At 33.3% G+C, this 27,322-nt stretch overlaps 1 protein-coding gene across 1 annotated transcript; it reads left to right on the top strand.

Annotated features, from left to right (window-relative positions):
- The first annotated feature begins 8,767 nt into the window (after positions 1-8,767).
- LOC136223476 (zerumbone synthase-like) lies at positions 8,768-11,339 on the top strand. The gene is made up of 4 exons (XM_066011501.1): positions 8,768-8,965; positions 9,676-9,735; positions 10,135-10,194; positions 10,439-11,339. Exons 1-4 carry the CDS (start codon positions 8,946-8,948, stop codon positions 11,241-11,243), a joined length of 945 nt encoding a protein of 314 aa, XP_065867573.1. The 5' UTR covers positions 8,768-8,945; the 3' UTR covers positions 11,244-11,339.
- Positions 11,340-27,322: the final 15,983 nt, after the last annotated feature.

The raw sequence follows: 27,322 nt of genomic DNA, 5'->3' as shown, positions 1-27,322 counted from the left end.
TGGGCCTCCTAATCTCACTCTCACCTCCACCAGTTCTCTTTTCAGGTTAAAGTTATTAAATGTTTAGCGGTGTATCTGCCAGAACGGCTAATATATAGATAATTGTTGCATTAATTGTGTTAATTAGAAATTTGAATAGTTCCAATTTAAAATGTTATAATTGTAAACGTGTAATTTTTATTATATAAAATTTTAATATACAAGATTTTATGAATGGGAAAAGGGGTGTTACAAGTTTGGTACTGTTGTGACTAATAATCTAGCTTTTTTCATAAGATGTGAAAAATGGTTTAAACCCGTAAATTGTAGCTTTTCCTAAATCAACCTTTTTCAATTTTTAAGGAAGATAATTTTGTATTTGTCAAATGCTTTTTTAGCTTTCTTAGCTTTTAAGCAAAATTTGCATTTTCTAAACACAACTTTTAACTAAGCTACATGTTCCTAAGATTAGCTAAGAAAAGAATATATAATCATTTTTGGTAATTTTGTAATATCATCTCGAGAAAAATTGTGTTGGTCAACAAATTAAATAAAATTAAGTGTGAACATATGGATTGTAGTTGAGTTGGCGATATTGATTGCGTTTGTTAACAATGATTTTAGATTCGATTTCCACTAAATACATCCGCATGAAGAAGTGAAGAGTTAGGAGTGAAAATTGACTGAAAATATAATTTGGTCCGATTATTTATTTAGTTTGGTTCAGTTCAATTTTAATTTAGGATACGCTTTTAACAAAAAAAAAAAAATGAACTGAATATTTTATATAAAGTAAAAATATTTTTTTTATTAATATATTACTTTTTTTTACCTGAAATATGATATTCAGATATAAGTGGAATTGACATCCTCAATAATAACGTTTGACAGCCATTCCGACACTACAGTTGATAAAAAATCGCTAGCATTGGAACAAGTCTGCCTAGCTACCAAATGTGCAGCTCTATTCAATAAACAAGGAATAAAAAATAATGTAAAAGAAGAGCTGAATCGCAAAATAACTCAGCAATCATGAATAAGCGATCCAAACTCCGAGATATCTTGTTTACATGAATGAATTGTTTCAACAACAAGCTTAACATCAGATTCAAATTCCACCTCATAATAACTAGCCAAATTAATATATTACTAATTTGTTAAATATTATCAAACTTTCAAATAAATTATATATAAAGTTTGAATTTAGACCGTAATTAATTTTCAAAGTTTAGGAGTGATTTGAACTTTCATTCTTATCTATCCATATCAACATAGTGAAGTGGACAAGAAATCTTTCATGAATTATTTATAAATAAAATATTTGATGAGAGGTATCTGCTGCTTCTTGACTTGCAATAAAAATTATAACACTTGAAAGTCCAAATTTATAACTTAAAAAGCAAAAAAATCTTAATTAATATATTAATGAAAATTTGGACGCATTTGAATTTTTCAAAGGCGTGGACAGTCACCAGTATGAATAAAAATATATAAATAAGCTATATATGTTCAAAATTAAGTTCATTAATGGCGCTTAAATTGATTCTTGAATTTCAATGTATATAAACTTTTTTAATTACAAATAGAACCACATATTCAAACATCGAATTCATTAATAAGATTAATATATAAAAAAAATTGTTACTTAGTCCAGTAAAATTCAAAGAAAATAGTCTACTCTCTTAAAAAAAAAAAAATAATAAAAAGTTCGCCTCTAAACAACCAATTTGTTTTTTATTTACTATATTTTTCTCTCAATTTATTTCGCTTTCACCTCATTATGCACATTTTCACTTTATTTTGAACTCATATTTCTCGTTGGATTTCTGTTCGTTTGATATTCTACGTCTATCATTCAGGATAAAATACAATTGTGATTTTCAACCGTTTGTCCTATTTCATAATTTGGTGTACAATTTTTAATTTTACATACAAAACTGTACAATCTTTTGGTGATATTTCACTAAAATATACAACCGGTAATTGTGACCGGTCAATGCACCACGTCAGAAATTTTGAGTTTTAGGGAGGTGAAATTCCTGACATAGCATATTGACTTTATGTTGACCGGTCATAATTACCGGTTGTACACTTTAGTGAGAGGTTAGGAAAATGTTGTACAGTTTTATGTGCAAAATTGAAGGTTGTACACCAAAGTGTGAAAAATGATAAAAATTGTACACCACGTATATAATTTACCCCTATTATTAACAATCTTTTTAATTTATTATTTTTATTCTAACACAAGTGAAAGCGATTTATCTAAATCATTTATGACAGTGCACCGTAAATTGTCAAAACTACACAATTAATAGGATATATTTAGATTTGTTGAATTGGAAGGTTAGCAATTATATAAATTGGATAAAGGTCCGTTTGTTTGTCGAAAAATATTTTATAGAAAAATATTTTTTAAATTTTTTGCACATAAAAAAATAATTTTTTTAGATTAGTCAGAAAATATATGAAAAAAAGTGAGAAAAATGTGTTTTACCATTTTGAAAAGAGTAAAACATTTTTCCAAACTTTTTGAAATCCTACTCAAATTCTTCTTATACTTTTGAAAATAGTAGTCACACATATTACTTCTTCTGGTTTCCGGTTGTTGTAACCAGACACCAAAAATAGTTTATTTTCCAATAAATTTTTTTTCCTTATCTAATATTTTCCAAAACACACTATTTTCTGACAAACAAACTCATCCTAAATATTTCAACGTCTCTATATTATCTGAAACTAGCATTTCATTCAATGTGTAGTCATTATTTTTTTGGTAGAGTAGTTCATAATTATTTCATTATAGGTTTTTTTCTTTTATGATATATTTTTTTTTTTGTTTTTATGGATTGATTTTTGGGCTAATTATTAATCTAATATATTTGAAGGGGTCCATTAATATATTTGACCCACTTTGCTTCCATCTCACCAAATTAGACACTTTCATCCACTTTGGACAAGAATACTCTTATTTCAATTCACCTTCTTCCTCATACTCTCAACGTTACAGTGGTTTATAGAGAGAAGAGATTATGTTTCGTTTAACTTTTGAAGAATTAGTGTCTGCAGAAGATGATTAGGATGGAAAGCTCAAAAAAAAAATGAGAAAGAAAAATAAAATCTAACAATTGAACTGATGTGATGTCGCATTTGTGACGAATTCATCACAAATGTGACGAGAGTTGTCGCATCTGTGACAAAATGCGACAAACAGCTCTCGTCGCATTTGTGACAAAATGCGACAACTGTTGTCATATTTGTGACGAAATGCGACAACAAAGGAGGAAAATAGAGGAAATTGAAGCGATACCGTTACAGATGAAGAAAGAGACAAGACCAGCGAGAAATGCAGGCGTATAAGCTAAAAACATACAATTTCTACGGGAAATTGCATATAATATTTCAATAATCTAAAAAATCGCTATCACTTGGTATCAGAAATTGAAGAAGATGAATCGAAAAAAGAAGTTGAAACGAAGAAGAAGAAGAAGAAGAAGAAGAAGAAGACAAAGCGGAAGACGAAGAAGCGGAGGCAGGAGCAGATGGATCGATCGAATAGAACTAAGGATACTTTTATCTAAAATGGATAAAAATATCTAATTTGGTGAGATGAAAGAAAAATGTGTTAGATATATAAATCAACCCTTTTAATTGGACTATATTTATAATTTGCCCTTGATTTTTTCTTTGTAAATTTTGTATGAGTTTAGTCTGAGATTTGTGTGGGAATTTATTCGTATTTTTTTCGATAACATCATATATAATTTAATAATACTAACAGTAGTAGCTTATAGTCCAATTAATACAAGAAATGCGATAGAGTTTTTATATTTATTTTTCTGATAAAAGAAATAGGATATGATTGAATTCAAGCACATCTTCACCAAATATAATAGGATATAGCTGAAATGAAGCACCGTCACCAACATGAAAGCATCACTGCTTTGATATTTTCCATAGTAGAATTTATCCGATTAAATTTATCAATTTTAGACGTCTGACATTTTATTTATTGATTTGGCAAACTTTAAATGTGTAATATATTTTTTAAATATAAAAAGTGTCAAATCAGTAAACAAGAGTGTTAAGTGTTAAATGTCCAAAATTAATAAGTTTAGTTATATAATAGCGCCAAAGTGATAAGTTCAAATGTATAATAGATAAAAAGCATAAGAAAAGGAAAAGTATAAAAATAAACATTGTGGTTACATTCATTTTCGAACAACACACGTGGTTTAAAAGTTTGTAAAGTAGTACCATGTATTTCATTCCGTTAGCAAACACATATCAAATTGACTAACGGTGTTAAAAGTCAAAGGGAAAAGAGTTAATTTGGTCCTTATATTTATTTATTTTTATAAATTGACCTCTTATTATCTAATTATCACAAACAAACCTCAAAATAAAAAAATAAAAATCAAATATACCATCTTCTCCATCTATTTTTAATTTCTTCTTTTTTTTCTTCTTTTTTCTCTCCTCTCTCTTCATCTCCCTCTCTAAAATAAGACGATTGAGAAATAATAGACTCGAACTGGGATGGAAGGAATCTATTCCAAACGGCGTCGGACTCAAGAAGATCTCTGAACTTGGAGGATACCGTTGATAATCTGCAACTATCACGAGGACTCGTGGACGAGAAGATGTTTGCTACGATATCTTCCGGAAAATCAAGAATATTCCGTCCTCTCCGCCCATTCTCCAGCTGTTCGGCGTTCTGATGCAATTATAGGGGTGCGGTTTGAAGGAAGAAGATGACAAAAGGATATATAGGAAGTTGATATAATCCGCACATGCCATTATTGGTTATATTATTAATAATTAATAATTATTTAAAATAATGCTATATGATAAAAGAAGATATGATTTTATGTTAAAAATAAGAGAGATCCAGTAATTCTCAAAGTCCTAGTTTTGCATATTTCCTAATAAAAATCATCTTAGATCTAACAATTAAAATTCATAGATCTGAAACATAACTATGGAATCTGAACTATGTTCCTTTCTTCCATCTTCGATTATGATTGGATCATCGCAGAAGCTGAGATAAAGCTGCTTCTTCGAAGAGCAACTATTCAACAATGGAGAATCAGAGGATTCAGAAATAATAGACCAGAACTCTGATGGAAGGAATCTCTCTTTAATTTACAGTTTCATAAACACAATCAGACTTATGCAAATTCGAAAATATGTTGGGAAAGAAAAAAGTCGAAGCAAAATCCATGTTAATTACGAATTAGGCAGCTTGGTACAAATATGGATGGTCCAACTCTTTTCTGGGTATTGTTCAGGTAATATGTTTTTGGAGGTTTTGAATTAATGGAGTATTTTATTATTTATTTATTTTAGAGAGAAAAATTAAAAGTGAGGAGAGAGAAAGAAAAAAAATAAGAAATTAAAGAGAGATGGAGGAGATGACCTATTTGATTTTTATTTTTTATTTTAGGGTTTGTTTATGATAATTAGATAATAAGGGGGTCAATTTATAAAAATAAATAAATATAAGGACCAAATTAACTCTTTTCCGTTTGACTTTTAACACCGTTAGTCAATTTGGTATGTGTTTGCTAACGAAATGAAGTACATGATACAATTTTGTAAACTTTTAAACCACATGAGTGTTGTTTGAAAATAGGTGTAACCACAAAGTTTATTTTTGTACTTTTCCCTGTAAGAAAGGGTGCCAAATAATAAAGTCTTACAAATCCAGGTGTGTAGTTATAGATTAACCCAATAGTAATTGATTGTCAAGTGCTAAAATCTTTTTATATTGTTACGGAAGATATCAAAGATCTATACGTGATTAAAGATAGGGTGGCAATTTCTGACACGAAAAATACGATTTACAGAAACCACCCGGTTGACACGATACGATTGACACAAAAATCATTTTTCTAGCATTTATTACGTATAAACCCATATGAAACATATATATGAGATAACACGATTTTTACACGAAACATAAAATTACCACCTCTAATTAAAGAAGTACTTTTTATATAAAATAAGTAAATTGACTGTAAAGATCAGTTTATTGTTGGAATATTCACTAGTGGATTTTTTTATTAACGACACATTTTTAGAGATATTTGCAACACATTTTTGGCATTGCAAACTCATGGTGTTGTTTTTGAGTGACGTTCCTACACGTGTCACAAATGACAAAGTCATTTGCAATGCGCGTATGCAACACTTTCCGAAAAATCCTAATCTTGTACAGTAGTTTCCGTAATCATGTTATTTCTGCCAGTAAATCAATTTACTGACGGAATTGGGACGGAATGGAAAACGTGACTGAAAACATCGATGCTAATTTTGATACATATATCCTGACGGAAAGGCGGACGGATATATTCAACAACAATATAAATCCAAAATATAATAATATTTAAAACTATGCCCGTCGTTAGCAAATGACTAATTTATTTGCGAACGAAGGCATTTGTGATGCGCCACTATAAGACGTCGCTAATGAAACTTTTTGTATTAGTGTTTGGTTGCTAATATCTGGAGTAATACACCAATGGTATCTGAACTTTACCCTAATTTACACTTTAGTATCTAGATTACATTTTGTCTCAAAAATATACCCGAAGTAACGATGACCGGACAATTAAGTATATTTTACCGGTTAATGGCCGGTCAATGCGATTTTGACAAGTAAATTATACTGATGGTACCTGAACTTTACCTGAATTCACATTTTGGTACCTAGATTTCATTTTATCCAAAAAATACACTTCAAGTAAAGATGACTCAATATTTTAGTATATTTGACCGATCAGTGATTGATCAATCCGAGTTTGACCATTTTAAATTAAAAATTGAGACCAATCATATACTCAATTAACATAAAATTATAATATTCTCATTTAGCTCATGTTAATTGAGTGTATGGTGAGTCTCAATGTTTAGTTCATGTTACCCGGTCACTAACCGATCAAATGAACTAAACCTTTCAGTCACCTTTACTTGTGTTATGTTTTTAAGATAAAATAAAATCCAGGTATCGAAGTGTGAATTATGGTAAAGTTCGGGTACCATTAATGTAATTAACTCATGAAACTCGAGTTGACCGGTCATAACCGGTAAAAATATACTAAATTGTCCGGTCATCGTTACTTCAGGTATATTTTTGGGACAAAATATAATCTAGGTACCAAAGTGTAAACTATGTAAAGTTCAGGTACCATTGGTGTAGTTTACCCCTAATATCTGTTTCATAAACTAATTATTGTGAAGTATTAATCGGAACATATTGTATATTATAATAAAATCTATTAATCAATCTTAATTATAAGTTTTGGTTCAAAATGATAACTTCATATATTAAATGATTAAAGGTTGATAACTCCATATTTATTAGTGGAATTTCATAACATAGTAAAATAATCTGCATTGCATATGCGTTGATGTGGCATTCATGTACATGATATGTTAGAGATTATGTTATATTCAACCTTAATTAAGGGCCTTCTGTTTGCTTTTTGATTCTAAAAACAGATTTTTAATTATTTAATTAGATACATCCAGTTTGCCTTTTAATAGCTGAAAAGCAGAAAAGTAGTCATTTCCGACAGTAACAGCAAACCGTAACTGTAAACAACAAACAAAAAATAAAACAAACAAACTATAAATGATTCATTAAAGCATATAACTCAAACAAACATTAATTAAACTGTTCTTGCAAAAGGCAAATTACAAATCTAGCCAAACTAGATGGGTCCATTTACATATCTAACTGACTTTGTTTCCATTTCACCAAATTAGAGACTTTCATCCATTTTGGACAAAATTATCCTTAGTTCTATTCGATCGATCCTCCGCTTCTCCTTCTTCTAGTTCTTCTTCTTCTTCTGTTCATCTCCTTCAATTTCTGATACCAATCATTAGCGATTTTTGAGATTATTGAAGTGTTATATTATTCAATTTCCCGTAGAAATGATATGTTTTTAGCTTATACACCTGCTTTTCTCGTTGGTCTTGCCTCTTTTATTCACCTGTAACGGTATCGTTTCAATTTCTTCTATTTTCCTCCATTGTTGTCTTATTTGTGACGAAATTTGTCACATTTCGTCACAAATGCGATAACAGTTGTCGCATCTCGTCACAAATGCGAAATCGCAGCAGTTCAATTGTTAGATTTTTTTTAATGAGTTTTTCATCCTAATCCTCTTCCGTAGACATTAATTCTTCAAAGGTTGAACGAAACATAATCTATTCTCTATATAAACTACTGTCTTTCCATCGGTTTGGAATGGCGAAGAAGAGGTTGAAAATCTGAGGAAGAATGTGAATTGAAATAAATATATTTTTGTTTAAAGTGGTTAAAATGTCTAATTTGATAAGATGGAAATAAATTGGATCAAATATGTAAGCTTCTTCAAATGGACTAGATTACTTGCAAAACTCCGAACAGTGAACTCTTCTCCTCAAAATGGATAATTACAAAGTGAAAGTCAATAGCTAGTGGGCTCCACAATAAATTAAAACAAAACATGTGCAAAGAAAACACGTCTCCATAGTTTACAATTTTGACTATATAATTTTTTTTCTTCTTGGTAAACTTATATAGGGTGATTTGTTAATTAAATTAAATTAAATTAAATTTTATTACATAGCCTGGAATTTGAATTCAAAAACTATATAGTTTAAGCGAACTGAACCTTCAACAACTCGAATCAAACCTTAATTAGTGAGTTGCATTTCTTTAAATTAGGATCCCAATGTAAAAGGGAAAAAAAAAAATCTAACTTAACTTAATTAATCCTCACAGTAATAATATTTGTTAAAATTTCCATGAAAAAAAAGAAAAAAGAAAAGAAAGTAAAATGAGTAAAAAAAAGAAAAAAAGAAAGAAAGATGAAGTGGAAGTTGAATAAATAGGTTTAGTAGCAATATTATATCTTCCTTCAATTCTTTATCTTGAACTACTCTTTCATTTCATAGGATCTTTGGCGGTCGCCACCATGCTTTCCTCCATAGCCAGGTTTTAACTTCTCCCTCTTCTTAACTACTCTTTATACTTAACGATTTCTAACATACTGTATTTCAGGAATTCCAAATATACTTTTTAAAATTCGCCTTCAAATATTTCATAGATTAATTACCCTCTAAACTATGTAAATATATTATCCCATAATAATTACTTTGGCAATCATGCACATCCCGTGTTCACCTCTAAAGTTTTTATATTAAACATTTCATCTTCCATGTCAATTGGAGAACCTCAATTCATATTCCGATACGTGTATTATGACATCTTTTAATTCACAGTTAGAATTAACTCTTTCTCTTATTAATTTTATTCTATGTATTCTTTGATTTTTTAGAATTTAATCTAGGTTAATTTAGAATTTAATTACGCTCTACAATGTCTTAATAAACATTAAATGGATTAGTTATATTATTTATTTAAAATAAAACATTCAAGGATACTAAATATAACACATTACTTATTTTATATCTTAAAATGCTAGAATAATTTTTAAATAGATATAATATTATTATCTAATGTTTTATCCTTTTATGTATTTCTAGAAGTTATATGGTGTTCTGTTAGAAAAATAAGACTAGTTTAAAATCTTATTCATATATATATAAAATTAAAATTCATATTTCACCCAGATTCTTTTAAATTTATGTATTGGTTTGTCAATTATATATAACTAAAAATTCCATAATTAAACGGATGTACAGAGGGTTGAAGTTCACCAACTATTCAAGATCCTGCTCACATGGCACTATCATGGTTAAAAGGTATGTTCCTCAACTTTCTGCTATTACATTTATAGTCCTCCAGTTTAGTTTAGTTTTTACAATTGAGTCTCTCCATTTCATTTTATAGCAAATCCAAATACTTCAGTCTTCATTGATATGAAATGCCTAATTTTAACAATATCTTTAAAAAAAAAATTATGATTTATGTTAATATAAAATAAAGTGAAATGCCTAATTTACTGCTATATATAAAATGAAAGTGTTTTACCATAATACTGTCAAATTTTATTATAACATTACATTTTCCTAAATATATTATTGGACGTAATTTGACCATTATCCTTAAGTTATAAATATTGCATGCTATTTTCTTTTAATACATTTAATTTTTATTACAAATTTACAACTGATATTTCCTTAATTAAATGTATGTGATAGAGGGTTGAAGTTCAGCAATAATTCAAGATCATACTCCCGTGTCACTATCACTGCTAAAAGGTACTATTTTCTACAAGATTTTAGAATTTTTTCTTTGTTATTTTTAGTTATAAAATTTGTAATATGTATACTAAAAATTCAAACAATAATTATAATTTAATTTTAAGATCTAAGATGGTAAGATGAATATTCCAATAGAAACAATAATTATAATTTAATTTTAAGATCTAAGATGGTAAGATTAATATTCCAATAGAAACAATAATTATAATTTAATTTCTTTGCTTTTATGCATTGAGAGCAGACTAGAAGGCAAGGTAGCACTAATTACAGGAGGTGCAAGTGGGCTTGGAAAGGCCACAGCCCATGAATTTGTCCGAAATGGAGCCCAAGTAATAATTGCAGATGTAGACTCCAAGATAGGTCAACAAGCGGCCAACGACATGGGCCGCGAAGCCCATTTTTTCGAATGTGATGTCACAGTGGAGGCCCAAGTAAAAGAGGCTGTAGATTTTGCAATGGCCCATTATGGTAAACTCGATATAATGTACAACAATGCTGGTATATTAGGCTCGTCCTTTCCGCCAAGCATTATGGACCTAGATCTTGATGAGTTCGACAAAATAATCCAGGTCAACGTTCGGGGCATAGTCGTAGGTATAAAATACGCAGCCCGAGTTATGAAACCGGTCGGGTCGGGGTCCATTTTATGCACCTCTAGTATTTGTGGGATAATGGGCGGGGTATGCCCACATCCTTACTCAATTTCAAAATTCGCAATTCCAGGAATAGTGAAGTCAGTAGCGAGTGAGCTGTGTAGAGATGGAATAAGAGTGAATTGCATTTCACCGATGTTGGTTGCGACACCGTTTTCAACAGGGCAAATTGCGAAATTTTATCCGGGGATTAGTAATGAAAAGGTAATTGAAATAATAAATGGATTAGGAGAGCTAAAAGGAGCGTGTTGTGAAGAAAAAGATGTGGCTAAAGCTGCTTTGTATTTGGCATCGGATGAAGCTAAGTACATAACTGGTCATAATCTTGTCGTTGATGGGGGTTTTACTTCGTTTAAAACTCTTAGCTTCCCCGATCCTTCCCAATTTCTTTAATTGTTGTTTGATATGCTGTAATAGAATATAATGTAATAAATAAGTAATGTAATCAAAATTGTAATGTGATGGAATAAAATAGTGTTTTCATTATTATATTTGGCCATTAAATTTAAGACTGACATATATAACTTTGTTAAAAGTATGTATTAGTTTCTAACACTTACAATGTGACATGTTAGTTCTTTGAATTTGTTTAAAGTGTTCTATTAGTCTTCTAAACTTACTTAAAGTGATACATGTTTTAATTTGTCAGTCCTTTTTCTACCATGTAGGGATTAATCATGTTATTTTCATCTCGTTTTTAAAATTGAAAAGGTCATGAAACATTTCTAAATAAATTTGAGGGCTAAAGATGTATTGATCTTAAAAATCTAATAATATGTAATTCTCATAATTGATGTTACTGTGCTTGATTCTCTTATGAAAGACCAGGTTATGGGTTGTGTGAAGCGCCGTTTGGTTGTCAGAAAAGAGGATGGCCAAAGTTTTGTGGGAGATATGGAAGTCACCGAGTAAATAGTTAAGTCATTGGATCTCAAATACGAAGGTGGTCATGGCTCTGTATTCAACTTCAGAAGAGCTGCGAGAGATGGTTGACTGCTTCTTTGATCTCTAGGAGATGAATGATTATACGAGAAATATACAATATACAGTAAGAGATTTTCTGGTGTCGATGCATACATCAAAGTCATCATCAATGAAACCCTTGATGTATGATATATTGTTAGGAGGAAATAAAAGGCTTTGAGCTAACGAACCTTTGAGGTACCTGAGTATTTTGTGAGCTTATTGAAGGTCATGACTTTGTGGGGTTATTTAGATACTGTAATAGTTGTTGAAATATGTAGCAAATTTACGGCCTTGTATGAGTTAGGTAAAGGGTTTTCCTTATAAGTTGTCTATAGGCAGGGATGTCTTTTAAAGGTGTGGAGGAGGCATTTGGTTTGTAATTTGGAGTGGCCATGGTGTTTGCAGGTTCTTTCTAGTTTTTGGATGAGCTCGAGGCAATATTTACACTAATAAAGGTGTATTCCTTAGTGGTTCCTTGATATCTCAAAGCCTAGGAAGTACTTGAGAGAACCAAGATCCTCTATCTTAAAAGGTGTGTGCTCATATAGACGATTAAGGTATCCCGTTATGGTGGTCTTACAACTTCTTATGATTAATATGTCATCAACCTAGACAAGCACATCAAGGAGTATCTTGCCATTGATCCTTAAGAAAAAGGATGTATCAAATTGGGTCTGTGTGAAGCTAAATTTCTTCAAGATTATAGTTAACTTGACCTTCCATTACCTTCCGGTCCACCTTAAGCCGTACATGGACTTTAGTAGTCTACAGACTGTTGTGTTCTATATCTTTGGAAAATCATAGCTCCGAGGATGTTCACGCACACTTGCTCACTAATTTCACAATGCATGTAATATGTGGGAAGTCATTAACTATTTCGGATTCTAATCTGTATGTCTGCCTACATTATTTCTTTCCGAGAAAGTCATACCTCTTATATATATTGTTGGTCCCTAATAAGGTTAAATTAGTTATAAAGGGGGGTGTGTGTGAATAGAACTAACAGTCAATTTAAACCTTTAGAATTTCTTTTAATTCAATATATAGCAGCGCAGATGCAACTTTCAGATTAGAGGCAACTCCAGTCTACTAAGGTTTCAGTCTACTGAGATTGATTCTGCTTCTGATACTTGCACTCAGAGGAAAACTCTTTTATCAGAGCTTTCAAAGATCTCTTAGATGAATGATTTATATGTTAAGCGCAAGATGATAACAGTAATATATCTGAGATAAATATTCAGAGCATGCAATGTTCAGAAGCAGTAGAAGGCAATAAGGTGGAAAAAAGTTACTCAACTACCACTCTGTAGTTACTTGCCTATAACCAACGCAATAATAAAGTTTCTGAATTTCCAATAGAAAGGATTTTGATGAGAAGTTTGGATGAACTAATCTCTCTCTATTTTAATTACACGAATATGAAATTGATTGTGTATAGTAGTTTGCTATTGTTTTTCACTTATATGTTTTTATCTCTTTTCGGGTGAAGATCATATGTGAAAAATGAAGCTTGAGGTTGGCTTTTATAGGTAAAGCTTTCAAACTTGTCCGTTTGAATTGAAGAGAGCCGTTAAGAACAAACAACTTATGTTCTTCGGTCTTCCTTCCGACCTTTGTGCGAATTTTACTATTTAAGGAAACTTGTCGTTTATGAATTCAGACTCTTGTCGATCATTGAGAAGCGCATCCAATGATCTTCTTTTGAAATCCGACGCTACAATCTTGTAGTCTGCGTCTTTCCTTATTTGGGTGACAGAGAGAAATGAGTGACTAACATAGTTTTTTGTCTTCTGATATTTTTTAAGAAATAGAAAGCCTTGATTTGACTTCTAGTGTGAGCATCTACTTTTGGATTCTGGGCCGTTTTCGGCTTGGGCCTTTAATTACATTAAGGCCATTTTGATTGCTTATGTATTATGCTTCTAATAAATTTAGACACTTAACAAACCTGTTAGCAATAAAGCATATTTAATTTAATTCTGAATCGTAATACCTTAGAGATCTTATTCTAATTATACTTTTTGTCATAATAAAATATTTTTTAGTAATTGTGTTTCAACATATATATTCCACTCTATTCCTTAATCAAATTAAGGAAAAATATTTGGGAAAATTACAAAACTGGGTCAAATGGGAGGCCCATTTACATATTAAACCCATTTACTAATTCTACTACATATCTAGACTGATTTTGTGTGACTTTCCAAAAATACCCCTAATATTTACGCGCGGCTCGCCCCATCCCGTCTCACTTCACATATTCGCCCATATCCGAAGCCTGCGAAGCTAATGTTTGGATCACTTAATGAATTTAGTTCGCATATGCGAAGCCTGCGAAGCTGAAGTTTGGTTTACTTGATGAATTTAGTTCGCATATGCGAATGCTGGATATGATTTGAAGCTAATACGCGAAGTGGTATATAACAAAAATTGGCAAACAACAACGAATTCGAACATTAAAATCATAACATTATCAAAATTTACAACAAGATTGCCACAATAACAACATTCAAATCATAACATTATCAAAATTTACAACAAGATTGCCACAATGAACTCTACTAACCAATCATTTTAAAGTGAAACTAACTAATCCGGTACCAATTTTGAAACGAATGAGTAATCTTGGTGTGCACCATGTGACATATCCATCCCAAAAGGTCTGGACTTCCAGACCTTTTGGGATGGACGTGTCGCACGGTGCACACCAAGATTACTCATCCGCTTCAAAATTGACACCGAATTAAGTTAGGTCCACTTTGAAGATTGGCACCATGGGATGGACGTGTCCCATGGTGCACCCCGAGATTGACACAACCCCTCCTAACGAATCATTTCAGGAGTGAATGTGTCAATCTTGGGGAAGTTCATCCCTATACAGGAAGGAAAATCATCTCCCCTGCAACCCAGTACACCGCCTTCCAGAAAGGGATGTTACGTATTCAACCATCTACAGAAAAAATTAACCGTATTAGTTAGAAAAAAAGACGATTTTGGCTTCGCGAAATGAAAATTAGCGAAGCATGCAAATGTAAATGTGCAGGGGAAGATGTGATTTTACTTCGCATATCGATTTTTTCGCGAAGTCTGCGAGGTCTGAAACGTGACTATCTACGTCGCATATCGATGCTTTCGCGAAGTCTGCGAGTTCTGAAACTTGAGGACCTATTCGCAGACTTCGCGAACTAATCGATTCGCGAGGTAGATCCATACGTTTCAGACTCTTCTCTTCGAAGATCTTCGCGAAATCATCAATTCACGAAGTAGATCATCACTTTCCAGGCTCGTTCTCTTCGCAAAGCTTAGCGAAACCATCGATTGCGAAGTGAATTCATGAAAAAACGCAGAGAAAAAAAACAGATACTTACATTTTTCACCCCTTTCACCCCCAAAAGCGACAATAATAATATGATAACATGGGAAGAACGAAGGAAATAACGTAGAAAACCCATTTCTTTGATGGTAACAAGAAGAAAAAAACCAAGCAACGAACAGGAAGATGAAAAACCATTTACTCGTTTTCTAGGGTTGGGAAGTTGCAGAATCAAGAGATGAAGAGATGGAAAAGAGAAATTCATTGTGATTTTGACTAAATGGTGCAGATTTCGTACAATTTAAAGGAAGATCAAAAGTCTTCAAATCATTAATGAAGGAGCAACTTTTCGCAAAACCAAAGAGATAGGGGGAGCGGCGATTCGCGAGTGGTGAAAGTGGGAAGGTTAGGGGTATTTTTGGAAAGTTACACAAAATCAGTCTAGATATGTAGTAGAATTAGTAAATGTGTTTAATATGTAAATGGGCCTCCCATTTGACCCAGTTTTGTAATTTTCCCAAAATATTTCAATATGCAACCTTAATCGAATATGCTAGAAACTCCTAATTAAATTAAAACTAAGATTTTCTAATTATACTTTTAAAAGAAAAAAAATGAATATATAATCTAGAAAAGAATGATCCAGTTAATTAATGGCCAATAAAATTTAGGGCCCGTTTGTTTTACCTACTGTTTGTTGTTGTTGTTTGTTGTTTGATGTTTGCTGTTACAGTTTGCTGTTGGAAAATGCTGCTTTTCCAAAAAGGAAAGATTCTCTGCTTTTGTAAAAGGCTGCTATTCATGTGTAAAACGCAAACAGGGGGTCACTAACCAAACACTTAATGTTGCTTTTCAACTGTAAAAGGCAAACAGGAGGAGCCTAACCAAACACCTAAAACTCTGCCTTTTAAAATGAAAAAGCAAACAGGAGGTGAAAAGTAGGTAAACAAACACCCCCTTAATCTCCATGCGGAAATCTAAATCTCCAATATTCACTTTTCATTATCAATTGGCTTAATACATCATTTGCTCCCTGAACTTGTCCAAAAAGCTTGATTGACCCCTTGAACTTTCAAAGTGTCTCGATAGCCCCCTGAACTTACATAAAATGTTCAGTTAGCCCCTTGAACTTGCACAAAATGTAATCAATTGATCACTCGGTTGCAAAAAAGTAAGTGAAATGTGAAATATGTATTGCACGAGTCTTAAAAAAAATAAAATGACCGGAATTGGGCTATACGGTTCTTAGATTAGAGAAGACAAGTTGTACAGTTCAGCAAGCAATAACTTCTTTTTTAATCTATTTTTGAATTATGTTCTAAGATGCGTCGAATACATCTTCCGCATTTAACTTACTATTTTGTGACCGTGTGATTAATTGATTATATTTTATGCAAGTTTAAGGGGCTAACTAAACATTTTATGCAAGTTCATGAGGCTATCGAGACACTTTGAAAAGTAAGGAGGCCAATCAAGTTTTTTAGACAAGTTCAGAGGACAACTGATGTATTAAGCCTTGTCAATTATACGGGATTTTATAGGAGGGTCCGGGCTCTCCATGTCACTAAAAACACCTTCCATAGAGCAACAGACACCTGTCAATAACTTATTCTAATTAATTAAAAAAAAGGAGACCTTTCTTATTTTTTACAATAGCGATTTTGATTTACGTTTTTACTCCACCAGACTTTATCCGCCGCCGACATCTCCACCACCACCATCCAACGCCGTCATCATCTCTTTGTGTTGTTTTGTTTTTGTTGTTTCTGGTATAGAATTTCTTATTTTCGATTAAAAGAAAAAGAAAAGAAAATGAGAGGATAAAGCTAAATGGACAAATGGGTTTCTGAAGAAAAAATATTGAAGATCTGGAATTTGATCTTCTTCAATCTCCTGCATGTGCTGCGATTTTGCAGCAATTATAGAGAATAACTGTTATACTTGACTCGATATCCTACAGATTCCAATGGAAAGCCTAAACCGATAATTTCGGTGAACTTTGGTATGAGCATATCCTTTCTTTGATTAACTGATGGAATAGAACGGAACTCGGATTCGGCCAAAGAATCAGTCTATCTCCATCGTTCTCCTTCCACATATTCATCAGAAATAGAAAATAGTGACGAGCAGCAGACGGTGGTGGAGGTGATCGGCGGTGATGAAGATTGACGGAGTAAAAACTGCAAACAAAAGTAAAAATAAGAAAGGTCTCTTTTTTTATTAATTGAAATAAGTTATTGACAGGTGTCTATTGCTCTATGGAAGGTGTTTTTAGTGACATGGAGAGCCTGGACCCTCCTATAAAATCCCCAATTATACACAAACAAGATGGTCAAACCATGATTTCACGACTGCAGTTCTAAGAAATGATGAAACCGCTTCTTCTTCTTGTCTTTATTTTCCACTGTCTCCTTTCTTCTTGCTGTCTCCTTTCTTCTTTTTTCAAGTTGTAGTTTTTTAGTTTAGTTGTCCTCTTTTTTCATCTTTATGTTTTTTTTTTTTTGGCTTAATACACCATTTGCTTCCTGAACTTGTTCAAAAAGCTTGATTGACCCCCTGAACTTTCAAAGTGTCTTGATAGCCCCCTGAACTTTTATAAAATATTTAGTTAGCCCCCCTGAACTTGCGTAAAATGTAATCAATTGATCACTCGGTCGTAAAAAAGTAGGTTAAATGCGGAAGATGTATTCCACGCATCTTAGAATGTTATTACATAATTCAAAAATAGATTAAAAATGAAGTTATTGCTTGATTACTATACAAGTTATCTTCTCTAATCTAAGAACCGTATAGCCCGATTTCGGTCATTTTACTTTTTTAAGACACGTACAATACATATTTCACATTTAACTTACTTTTTTACAATCGAGTGATCAATTGATTACATTTTGTGCAAGTTTAAGGGGCTAACTGAAAATTTTATGCAAGTTCAGGGGGGCTATCGAGACAGTTTGAAAGTTCAAGGGGCCAATCAAGATTTTTGGACAAGTTCAGGGAGCAAATGATGTATTAAGCCTTTTTTTTTCTTCATTTCTTTGTTCAATAAGTTTATTTTAATTAGATTTTATGTATATTTTAACAGATCTCTTACTCCATTTGAATTGCATTGGTTGTTTATTTATTTTTTCATTTGTAACATTTTTTGATTTAGCAAGAGCAGACACGGTAGATCTTATCCGTAGATCACTACATCTACGTGGTTGCAAAAGAAATGTCTCAGATCCGAAAGTTCAGAATAGTTTAAATGATGAAGATTGGATGACATGCGCTTCTCTACGAATTTGGAGATTCAATAAATATATGTTTCATCTATTGTTTATGTTACGTGTACCTTTAATGGTTTATTTTGCTTTTTATAGTCCTCTATGAAATGTACGTATTTTAAAGAAAAAAAAAAAGTAAAACCAGACTGACAGTAGTCTCAAATTTTTTAAAATTATTTATATTTTAAATCTTGAAGTGACTATCAAACTTTTGTGATAACAATAAAAAAAATTGTATAATAACTCATAATTCAATAGCAAAGTCAGGATTCATGATGTTAATATAACAATGTTAGGATTGCTATCACATCTTTGTTCAATTTGCCAAGATTAATATTTGGACTTTTTTAGACAACTAGTTTAGAATATAAAATATATATAAGTATATAGAATAATAAAAAAAGTTATATAAAAAAACAAAGAGACTAATTGATTTTGTTACTTACTGTATTATTTATGAAAAAGAAACAAAAAAAAAAAACAAAAATGAAAAGAGAAAAACTTAAAAATAAAGAAAAATTATTATATTTTTACAAATATTAATTCAAAAAAAATTATTAATTTTTTTAATTGTTATGCAGCTTTTTATTTGATAATAGGCTTAATACCCTCTCAGCCCCTCAAGTTGGCTCAATACTGCAACTGACCTCATACTTACACTTTTAACAAGTAACCCCCTACAACTTGCTTATTTCGAACAAATAACCTCTCAAATAGGTTAATTCATGAGTTTATTTTTTGTCCTTTACTTAATGTATCACTAGATTAGTTAGATGTAACAACCGATAATTTGAAATCTTTTATTTTTGATGTAATATTATGTTGAAGGTTTTTTTGGATTTATGGGTTATTTGTTCCAGATAAGCTAACTTGAGGGGTTATTTGTTCCAATTGAGCAATTGGAGGGATTATTTATTCTGAATAAACAAGTTGAGGGGATTATTTGTTAAAAATATAAATACGGAGGGTAAGTTGTAGTATTGGGCCAATTTGAGGGGGCTGTGAGGATATTAAGCCTTAATAATATTAGGACCTAGAACATCTATTAAGGTGAACTACATCATTCATGGTAGCTCCCCATATGGGATTATTTTGATGCAAAGTTAACAATAGTGCAAGATTGTAAAATGATTAAATTGATATAAGGTGCATGGTCTATTTAGTGTGCAAGTCCATTCTTATCAATAGTTTTCGATCTTTGTGTTTCTTCGTCTATCATATTTGTATTGGACCACATTTTTGTTTATTGACTATGACATATCACATCAGATTGCTTTGACTAGACGTATCGAGATTTATCAAGTTTTTTTAAATATTTTTATTTATTTAATTTATTTGAATTTTGCTTCCAATAATGATAATAATAATCTATGGCGGTGTTTTATACTGCCATCTAAATCCATGACGTGTTGTTACAGATCAATTTCGGGATGTGTTAGTTTTAATCTTAAATTAAGAAAGAAGTTCTTTTCTAGTTAAATTAGAAGAGTTACGATCTAAATCCGTAGGAAATCAAAGACCCTCCATTCTTGAAGGTTGAAAACCTTAACACACTTCATAGAGAAGAAGATACAAAATCATATTGATAAAAATTGTGTTTCCTTACAAAGAAAGGAACTTATATAACTCTCTGTAATAAAATATAAAAGACATAATTAACGTAACTATGATTACAAATAATAAAAAGTGATTGAGGTAGAATAGTAATGAAATGCCAAAATGACATTTAGGGAATTAAAACTAAAGGACAAACAATAAGGTTAAAATGACATAATTGTAAGTAAGAGATGTAAGAAATTGGGACAGCCTTAGTCCCCTTCTCCCCTAGCCTTGTGTGTCTTCTTCTTGGACTGAAAAGCTGATTCGTGCTGAAAATCAACATTCTATCGCTGAAAGTGATTTGACGTCGCTGAAAATGGTCGGATTGTTCTCCAAGTCAATTGACCCGACGTGTTATCCAGTGACACGACGTGTTATCCAGTGACACGGCGTGTCAGCTGTCATGACACGGTGTGTCGTGAATTGACACGCTGTGTTAATCGTCCAAGCTCGGGCAGAAAGTTTGGGGGAGCTCGACACAACATGTCACCCTTTGACACGACGTGTCAGGCTGAAAATCAGTATTCCATGTGCTTGCTTAGGGCATGTCGCTGGCTTTGGTGCAATGGGCTCTTTTCTTCAGCCCATGTTGGAAATGCTCCACATCATTCACTCTTTTGAAAAGAACTTGACCTCAAGTAGGGATCGCAACGGGTAGTGTATCCGCGGTTACCCAGCACTACCCGACCCTAATGGGACTACCCGTACCCTGTATAAAAGGGTATAGGATCAAAATAATTACCTGTTAGGGTAATGGGACGGGTATGGGAATACCCCCAGGGTACCCGGTACCCGTCATAAACTTTTTATATATTAAAAAAATTATTGTTTTTTAGATATAATATTTGAGACCCCAACCTTTTGTTTTCAATCATTGAGTGATACCACTAAGGTACTTATTCTTATTGATTAAGGTTCAATTTGTTCAATTTTTAGATAAATGATTTATTAAATTTATACTTTGTTAAATTTGTAATATTTTTTATTTTATTTATTGATTTTTAACGGGTAAGGGTATCCGTGGGTACCCGCGAATTAAATGAAAAGGGTATGAGATGCAAAAATATACTCGTTAGGGTAATGAGACGGGTACGGGTAATTAAAAAATAAACGGGTAAGGGTTTGGGATTGGGATTGGCACTACCCACGGGTACCCTACCCGTTGCCATCCCTAACCTCAAGTTGCTTGTTACGGACGGACGGAAATTGTTAGCTTTGAGTGGACTCCAAGCTCTCAAATCACACCACTGCGTTGTTCGGACTGAATTCAAGAAGCCCAATCCACATATCTCGGGATCCGCCTTCGTCACACGAAATTTTTCCCACATTTCAACTTGTGTCTTACCCCAGTTCTCATCCTCTATGATACTCATGTCCCAATCTCTACCGTATCGAATGGTATCTTGGCGAAGCTTGTCAAACCACTTCCCAACATTTTTTTGGATGGTCTTCCAAATCCCCACATTTTGTCGAACGGATCACCCCGGGATCCTCTTGATCTTCCCCTCACTAACTTGAAGAGTCGTCACACTCTTCGTCCGATCATAGCCTACTTCGAACGGAATGTCCCAGCGAAACATATCAACCCAATTTGGAGGGATCCTTTGAGCATTCTTCATAACCCCATCATAACTTTGAGTTGAATATTCCCGGACTTCTCTATACCTCACGCCATCAACCCGGATGCTAGGCCCAACCTTCACTCGCTCATAGCCGATATCAAATGGGATATCTCAGCAACACTTATCAACCCACTTCATAGTGAGTCCAATAACACTTGTATTAGCTCCCTCCTTATCGTGGGTTAACAATCTCGCGACTTCAAGACTCGCCACTTTACTAACTTGGACACTATTCCACAAGTCTTGAATTTCTTCCATCTTCTCTAAATCCCACTCGGAAGCCATTCCCCAAGTGGGAGACTTGATTCCTTTGCATATTTCATGTGCTAGGCGTCTCGGTTCTACCAAAAGGCATCCTAGAGTAACCTTCCTCCTCCTACTCCTCCTCCTTATAGCTCAATTCACCATGTGTAGGACTAAGTGCACTATCTCCTGGATCTCATGATATGTCATATGGTGGCTTTCTTAAAGGTGGAAGCTCTTTAGTAAGCCCTTTAGGTGGCTCTTTGAATGACACGTGCTTGTCACCCTTGAACATCGGCTCAACTTCCTCACTTTCAACCTTGCTTTTCCCTTTCTCAACCTCATTCCCCTCTTTAGATTTGACTTCATTAAGAGAGAGACTAGTTATCTCATCCATGGAACCCAAGCCAAAGTGACTCGATGTTTCACCCATTCCACCGATGCACCATTCACATTCAACTCCTGAGTTGGATAATCTTCCAAAATGGACTTTATTTTCTTACTAAGTGAACTCTTTAAAGGTGTAAGGATGTATCAGACTCCCTCTTTGCGTATTGTGTAGGTGTTTCTTCTTTCTGCATGTGAGGCATCATAATCAAATTGTCATGGCCTACCTAGTAGCACGTGACAAGCATCGATCTCCACAACATCACACGTAGCTTTATCCCCATAAGCTCCAATGGTGAAAGAAACCTTACACCGGTGAGTAACTTGAAGCTTTTCCACCTCATTGACCCAACCAATGCGGTAAGGTCTAGGATTGGCTCGGAAACCAAAACAAAATTACTCAAGACGAACCGACTAATTATATTCACTTGGCTTCCTCCGTCGATTACCACCTCACACTTCTTTCTAAGAACTAAGCATCGAGCTAAATAATTGATGTCGTTGGCTATGTTCCTCTTCACTATACATTATCACCCTCATCACCAAATACACATCATGCTCATCGCCATCATAATCACATTCACAGGTCTCTTCATTTTGGCTCCACTCGACACTTCTCGACTCATCTTCCCCTTGGAACTAACCTCCATCATACTCATAAATATCTTCATTGTAGTTCCGTTCAACATCCTCCAATTCATCATCACAAGGGAATCTACCTTTATTATCTTCACAAGGAGTCTCGTGTCGATTCCACTCCACGTACTGACGCTCACCCTGATCATAATAGATTCCATCTTCGTCTTCTTCATAAGCATCCCTATACCAGTTCCACTCAATTCTTCGATGTTCATCCTCATCATGGTAAACTCTATCATTTTCTTCATAATCAAACTTATTTGCATTATGATAAAATTCACCATCCTCACATATTTCATCTTTGGAAGCGCTCTCTCTCTCTCTTCAACCTCATCCTCGAATTTGCCTTCATAATAATCATATCCCTCATTTCTTACTAGCTCACTCTCGGATTGGTTCTCTTTTTCATCAATCTCCTCATCTAACTCCTCTTTTTCATGATCACATTCAAATTCATTTCCCTTTTTGTCCATGATCCATCTTTTCCCATGACCTCTCGTTTCCTCCCACTTCTCCCTAGAGTTTAAGCCGGCTAATTCATGTGCCACGTCGCCCGACTCAAACGACATGTTATATAACCCAATATGGTTGAACCACCAACATCTCTCCCATCACCATAGCCATCAATCTCCAAACATAAACTAATTTCATCATGCTCCTCAAAGAGATCAACAAAACCAAACTCACTCTTCTCCTCTTCAAGACAAACACCATCAACTTCCTTAAGCATACATATATGGCTATGCCTAAAGGGAATTTCATCAAACACTTGGGGAGTACCATTCTCAACATAGGTTTCTTCAAAGTTTTGACATATTAATCCCCACTCCTCCTCATTCACACATACATTTAAATCATCACCAACAATTTCATTATCAATAACTCCACAATGAGAACTTAAATCACTAACAACATCACACACAACGAAATCCTCCCTAGCAATAGATAATTTTTGGATTTACCTCTTCCTTGTATAATGGAGGACAAATTTGGGATGAATCTTTAGGAGGAAACATGGAGGTTTCTTTCTCCTTTTTCTGTTGGGCTCGACGTTGTCATCTCCGGCTACGTAGGGTTCCTCTTTGGAGTCTTTCTAACTCTTCTTGCTCTGAGTTCTATCTTCTCTTTCTCACCATCTTCGCATACTCAAGCTCTTGCTCCATTTCCTCGGTTAAACAATCTTGAAAGCTTCTCATAGTGATTTTGAAACTTTCACATCTCTTACGGGCGGTTTCTTCGGCTTACCATTCTTTAAGGCTCTTGGCTGTAAAACTTCATTGAATCATTATCAAAGAAGTCTCCGTTAGGAAATGAGCTCTGATACCAACTCATACAGATTGGTTTCAGGACGTGTTAGTTTTAATCTTAAACTAACAAAGAGGTTCTTCTCTAGCTAAACTAGAAGGAGTTAATCTTGGGTTTACGATCTAAATCCGTAGAAAATCAAAGATCCCACATTGTTGAAGGTTAAAAACCTTAACAAACTTCGTAGAGAAGAAAATAGAAAATTATATTGATAAAATTTGTGTTTCGTTATAAAGAAATGAGCTTATATAACTCTCTCTAATAAAATATAAAACACATAATTAACCTAACTAGGGTTACAAATAATAAAGAGTGATAGGGGTATAATAGGAATGAAATGCCAAAATGGCATTTAGGAAATTAAAACTAAAAGACAAACAATAAGGTTAAAATGGTATAATTTTAAATATGGGATGTAATGAATGTTAGGGATTATTTCCAGTTAATCAACTGTAGCGCAGCGGAATTGCGGTTTAAAATTTATTTCTAATCCCTTTAATTTGATCTTTGTCCGTTAACCATTGATTGAATAAAACCTTTTGATCCGTTTAAGGATATAAACATACCAGGACTGTCTCTTCTAGAGACGGCTGAAGAATCCACAAGGTAGTGAGATCTCCGTAGTCAGGTGCACGAACAGCTATTGAGCCAGAACCGGTGCTAGCCGAAAAATGGAGAAGAACTGGAGAGAAAAGGAATTTTGCCAAAATCCCACTATCTCAATTGTATTGATTCTGGCGAAAATCCTTTGCTAAATGTATGGTGGCCGAAAATTGTTGGTTATTGCTTCTTCAAAGCAATTAGCAATTAGTTGGCCGAATCTGTATTGGGTTAGATTTAGGTTTTAGGCTTTTATTATATATAGTGTAGTTATTCCTGAACCTAATTGGTTTAGGGTTAATTCGTTAATTACAAAACTAAGCTAATCCTAACATAATCACTTAAATTGATAACAACCCAAATTATTCTTGAATAAGGAATAAGGGAAAATTAATAGAAATAATGGCAAACCATTATTCCTTCTAAAAGAGATATTTATACATGATTAATGTGGAATTAATGATAATTAATGTAGGGGAGAATATGCAAATAATGAGGAAAAGGAGGGAGTCTCTAGCATTATGCCACGCCACGTGGACCATGGCGAGATACGCCATAACGAGATACGCCCGATGAGAGCGAGTAGCGGAGACCCGCCATAGCTCTCAAGGAGAGCGTACATACGCCTTGACGGATCAAATAATACGAAAAGGGATATTCATCTTACTGACAGAATATTATCCCAAGGACCAAAAGGGATATTTACCTTGAGAACGTCGCAAGAAGAACCAGATGGCGGATCTCCACGGTTCAGCTCAGTGAGATCCGCTGGCGAACCTATGAGGCGAATCTCCTCTTTCACCTGATTCATCACAGTAACGGCTAACCGCCGACTCGGCCATAAAGACCATTAATGAGCTATCAATTAGCTACCCGCCAGGTTAAAGGTAACCCGCCATTAATGGAGCATTAATGGAGACCTTCTAGTTGCTGAAGGTTACGACTTCTTAGCTATATATAGCCTACATCCCTAGGCTATCAAGGTACACTTTTACTTACCCTTTGTCAATTCAGTTTGCTCTCTTGTTCTTCCTTACTGACTTTGGCATCGGAGCTTCCCCCCGTCGAACCCAACGACGCCCCCACAGGGACGGAAGACAATCGGAAATTCTCCACTAGTTATCAATTGGTGCGGTGAGCGTAGATCTCTAACAAACAGAAGATCACAAAATCTTGATTGTATAGAGTTTCACAAAGAACAAAACAATGGAGTCAACGGAATAGAAATCACAATCTCAAAATTTGGCTCAATCAGTACAACAAATCTATCCAAATATACAGTTCTCCATATATTGGTGGGAAAGAGTTTTCTACATTGAATCTGGAATTTTATGATGAAAAAGATAAGTTTTCTCCCCTTTCTTATTCCATTTTTAATTAAAGAAAATTGAGATCCCTCACTCTTATAAAGTGCTATGAATATCATTACATGTTATTATGATAAATCTAATAAACTGTGAAAGATGAAGTCATAGACACAAATCTTTCATTAAATCTTGCATGCTTACTATGCCCTCATATTTTTATGCATGACAAGTGTAATATGATATTATCATTGAATTAGTACAAACGCATGTATAAGACCCGTAATCTTGGGATTTACAAAAAAAATCATCCATTCAATGTGATTTTGTCATTTGATATTAAAATATCATAAAAGGGCTCACGTAATTACAAATGATTTAGATCTGGTCGGTCTTTTGGATGAACATGCATATAACTATTAGAAGAAATTACAAAAAAATCATATTTGGTTTTTCCTTGTACAATTCACCATCTATATATGGCTTTTCTCCTATATAGTACTTTTAATATCAAAAATTCATATTTTTGAATATTGTTTTGTCAAACAGTTATTTCATTCCCTTTTTTACAAAGATGTGTCTATTCATATAAAAACTGTTTATTTGACATTGTTAGAATTTCTGTTACCAACACAAGAGACTTGAAAATATTGAGTCTATTTGTAATTATCCTGTAATTGTCCCTAACTATTAAGGCCAGTATGGGCTGATGAATTACCAAATTGGATAAACAAAACTTTCATGTCCTGAGCTAACTGCAAAATAGTGCAAGTGTCGGTTTTGGATCAGAACATTAATTTATGCAAAATTCTTAGGATATACATGAGAATTCCTTAAAGATTGGAGGAGAATCATGGTACATGTATTTTTCTTCTAAAATTACCCTTTCTCTTCTATTTTATTCGTACAAATGAAATGATATAAGAGTAATTTTATATATAACTATATTATTAAATCATCACTTACCTTTCTTTAATTACACCTCATTCAAATGAGGCTTTAATGATCTCTGAATGCCATTAATGTATGGATGCACAATATTAATTGCAAGTAAATAGGAACTATGTAAGATATCTTACCCAATATAGAATGCCATAACTTTTATGACGTTTAAAATAAATATGCTATCTTGGATATTAATGCGCATTGAAATACAAAAGGACATTATTCTTAAACCATTCTCATTATGGTTATTTATTAAGAATTCATTATGATATTCATGTGCAGTAGC

The sequence above is a fragment of the Euphorbia lathyris genome, chromosome 3, assembly GCF_963576675.1.
Source record: "Euphorbia lathyris chromosome 3, ddEupLath1.1, whole genome shotgun sequence".
Taxonomy (NCBI): domain Eukaryota; kingdom Viridiplantae; phylum Streptophyta; class Magnoliopsida; order Malpighiales; family Euphorbiaceae; genus Euphorbia; species Euphorbia lathyris.
Note: the sequence above shows the minus strand (reverse complement) of the source record. Positions and strands in the feature narration are given on the sequence as shown.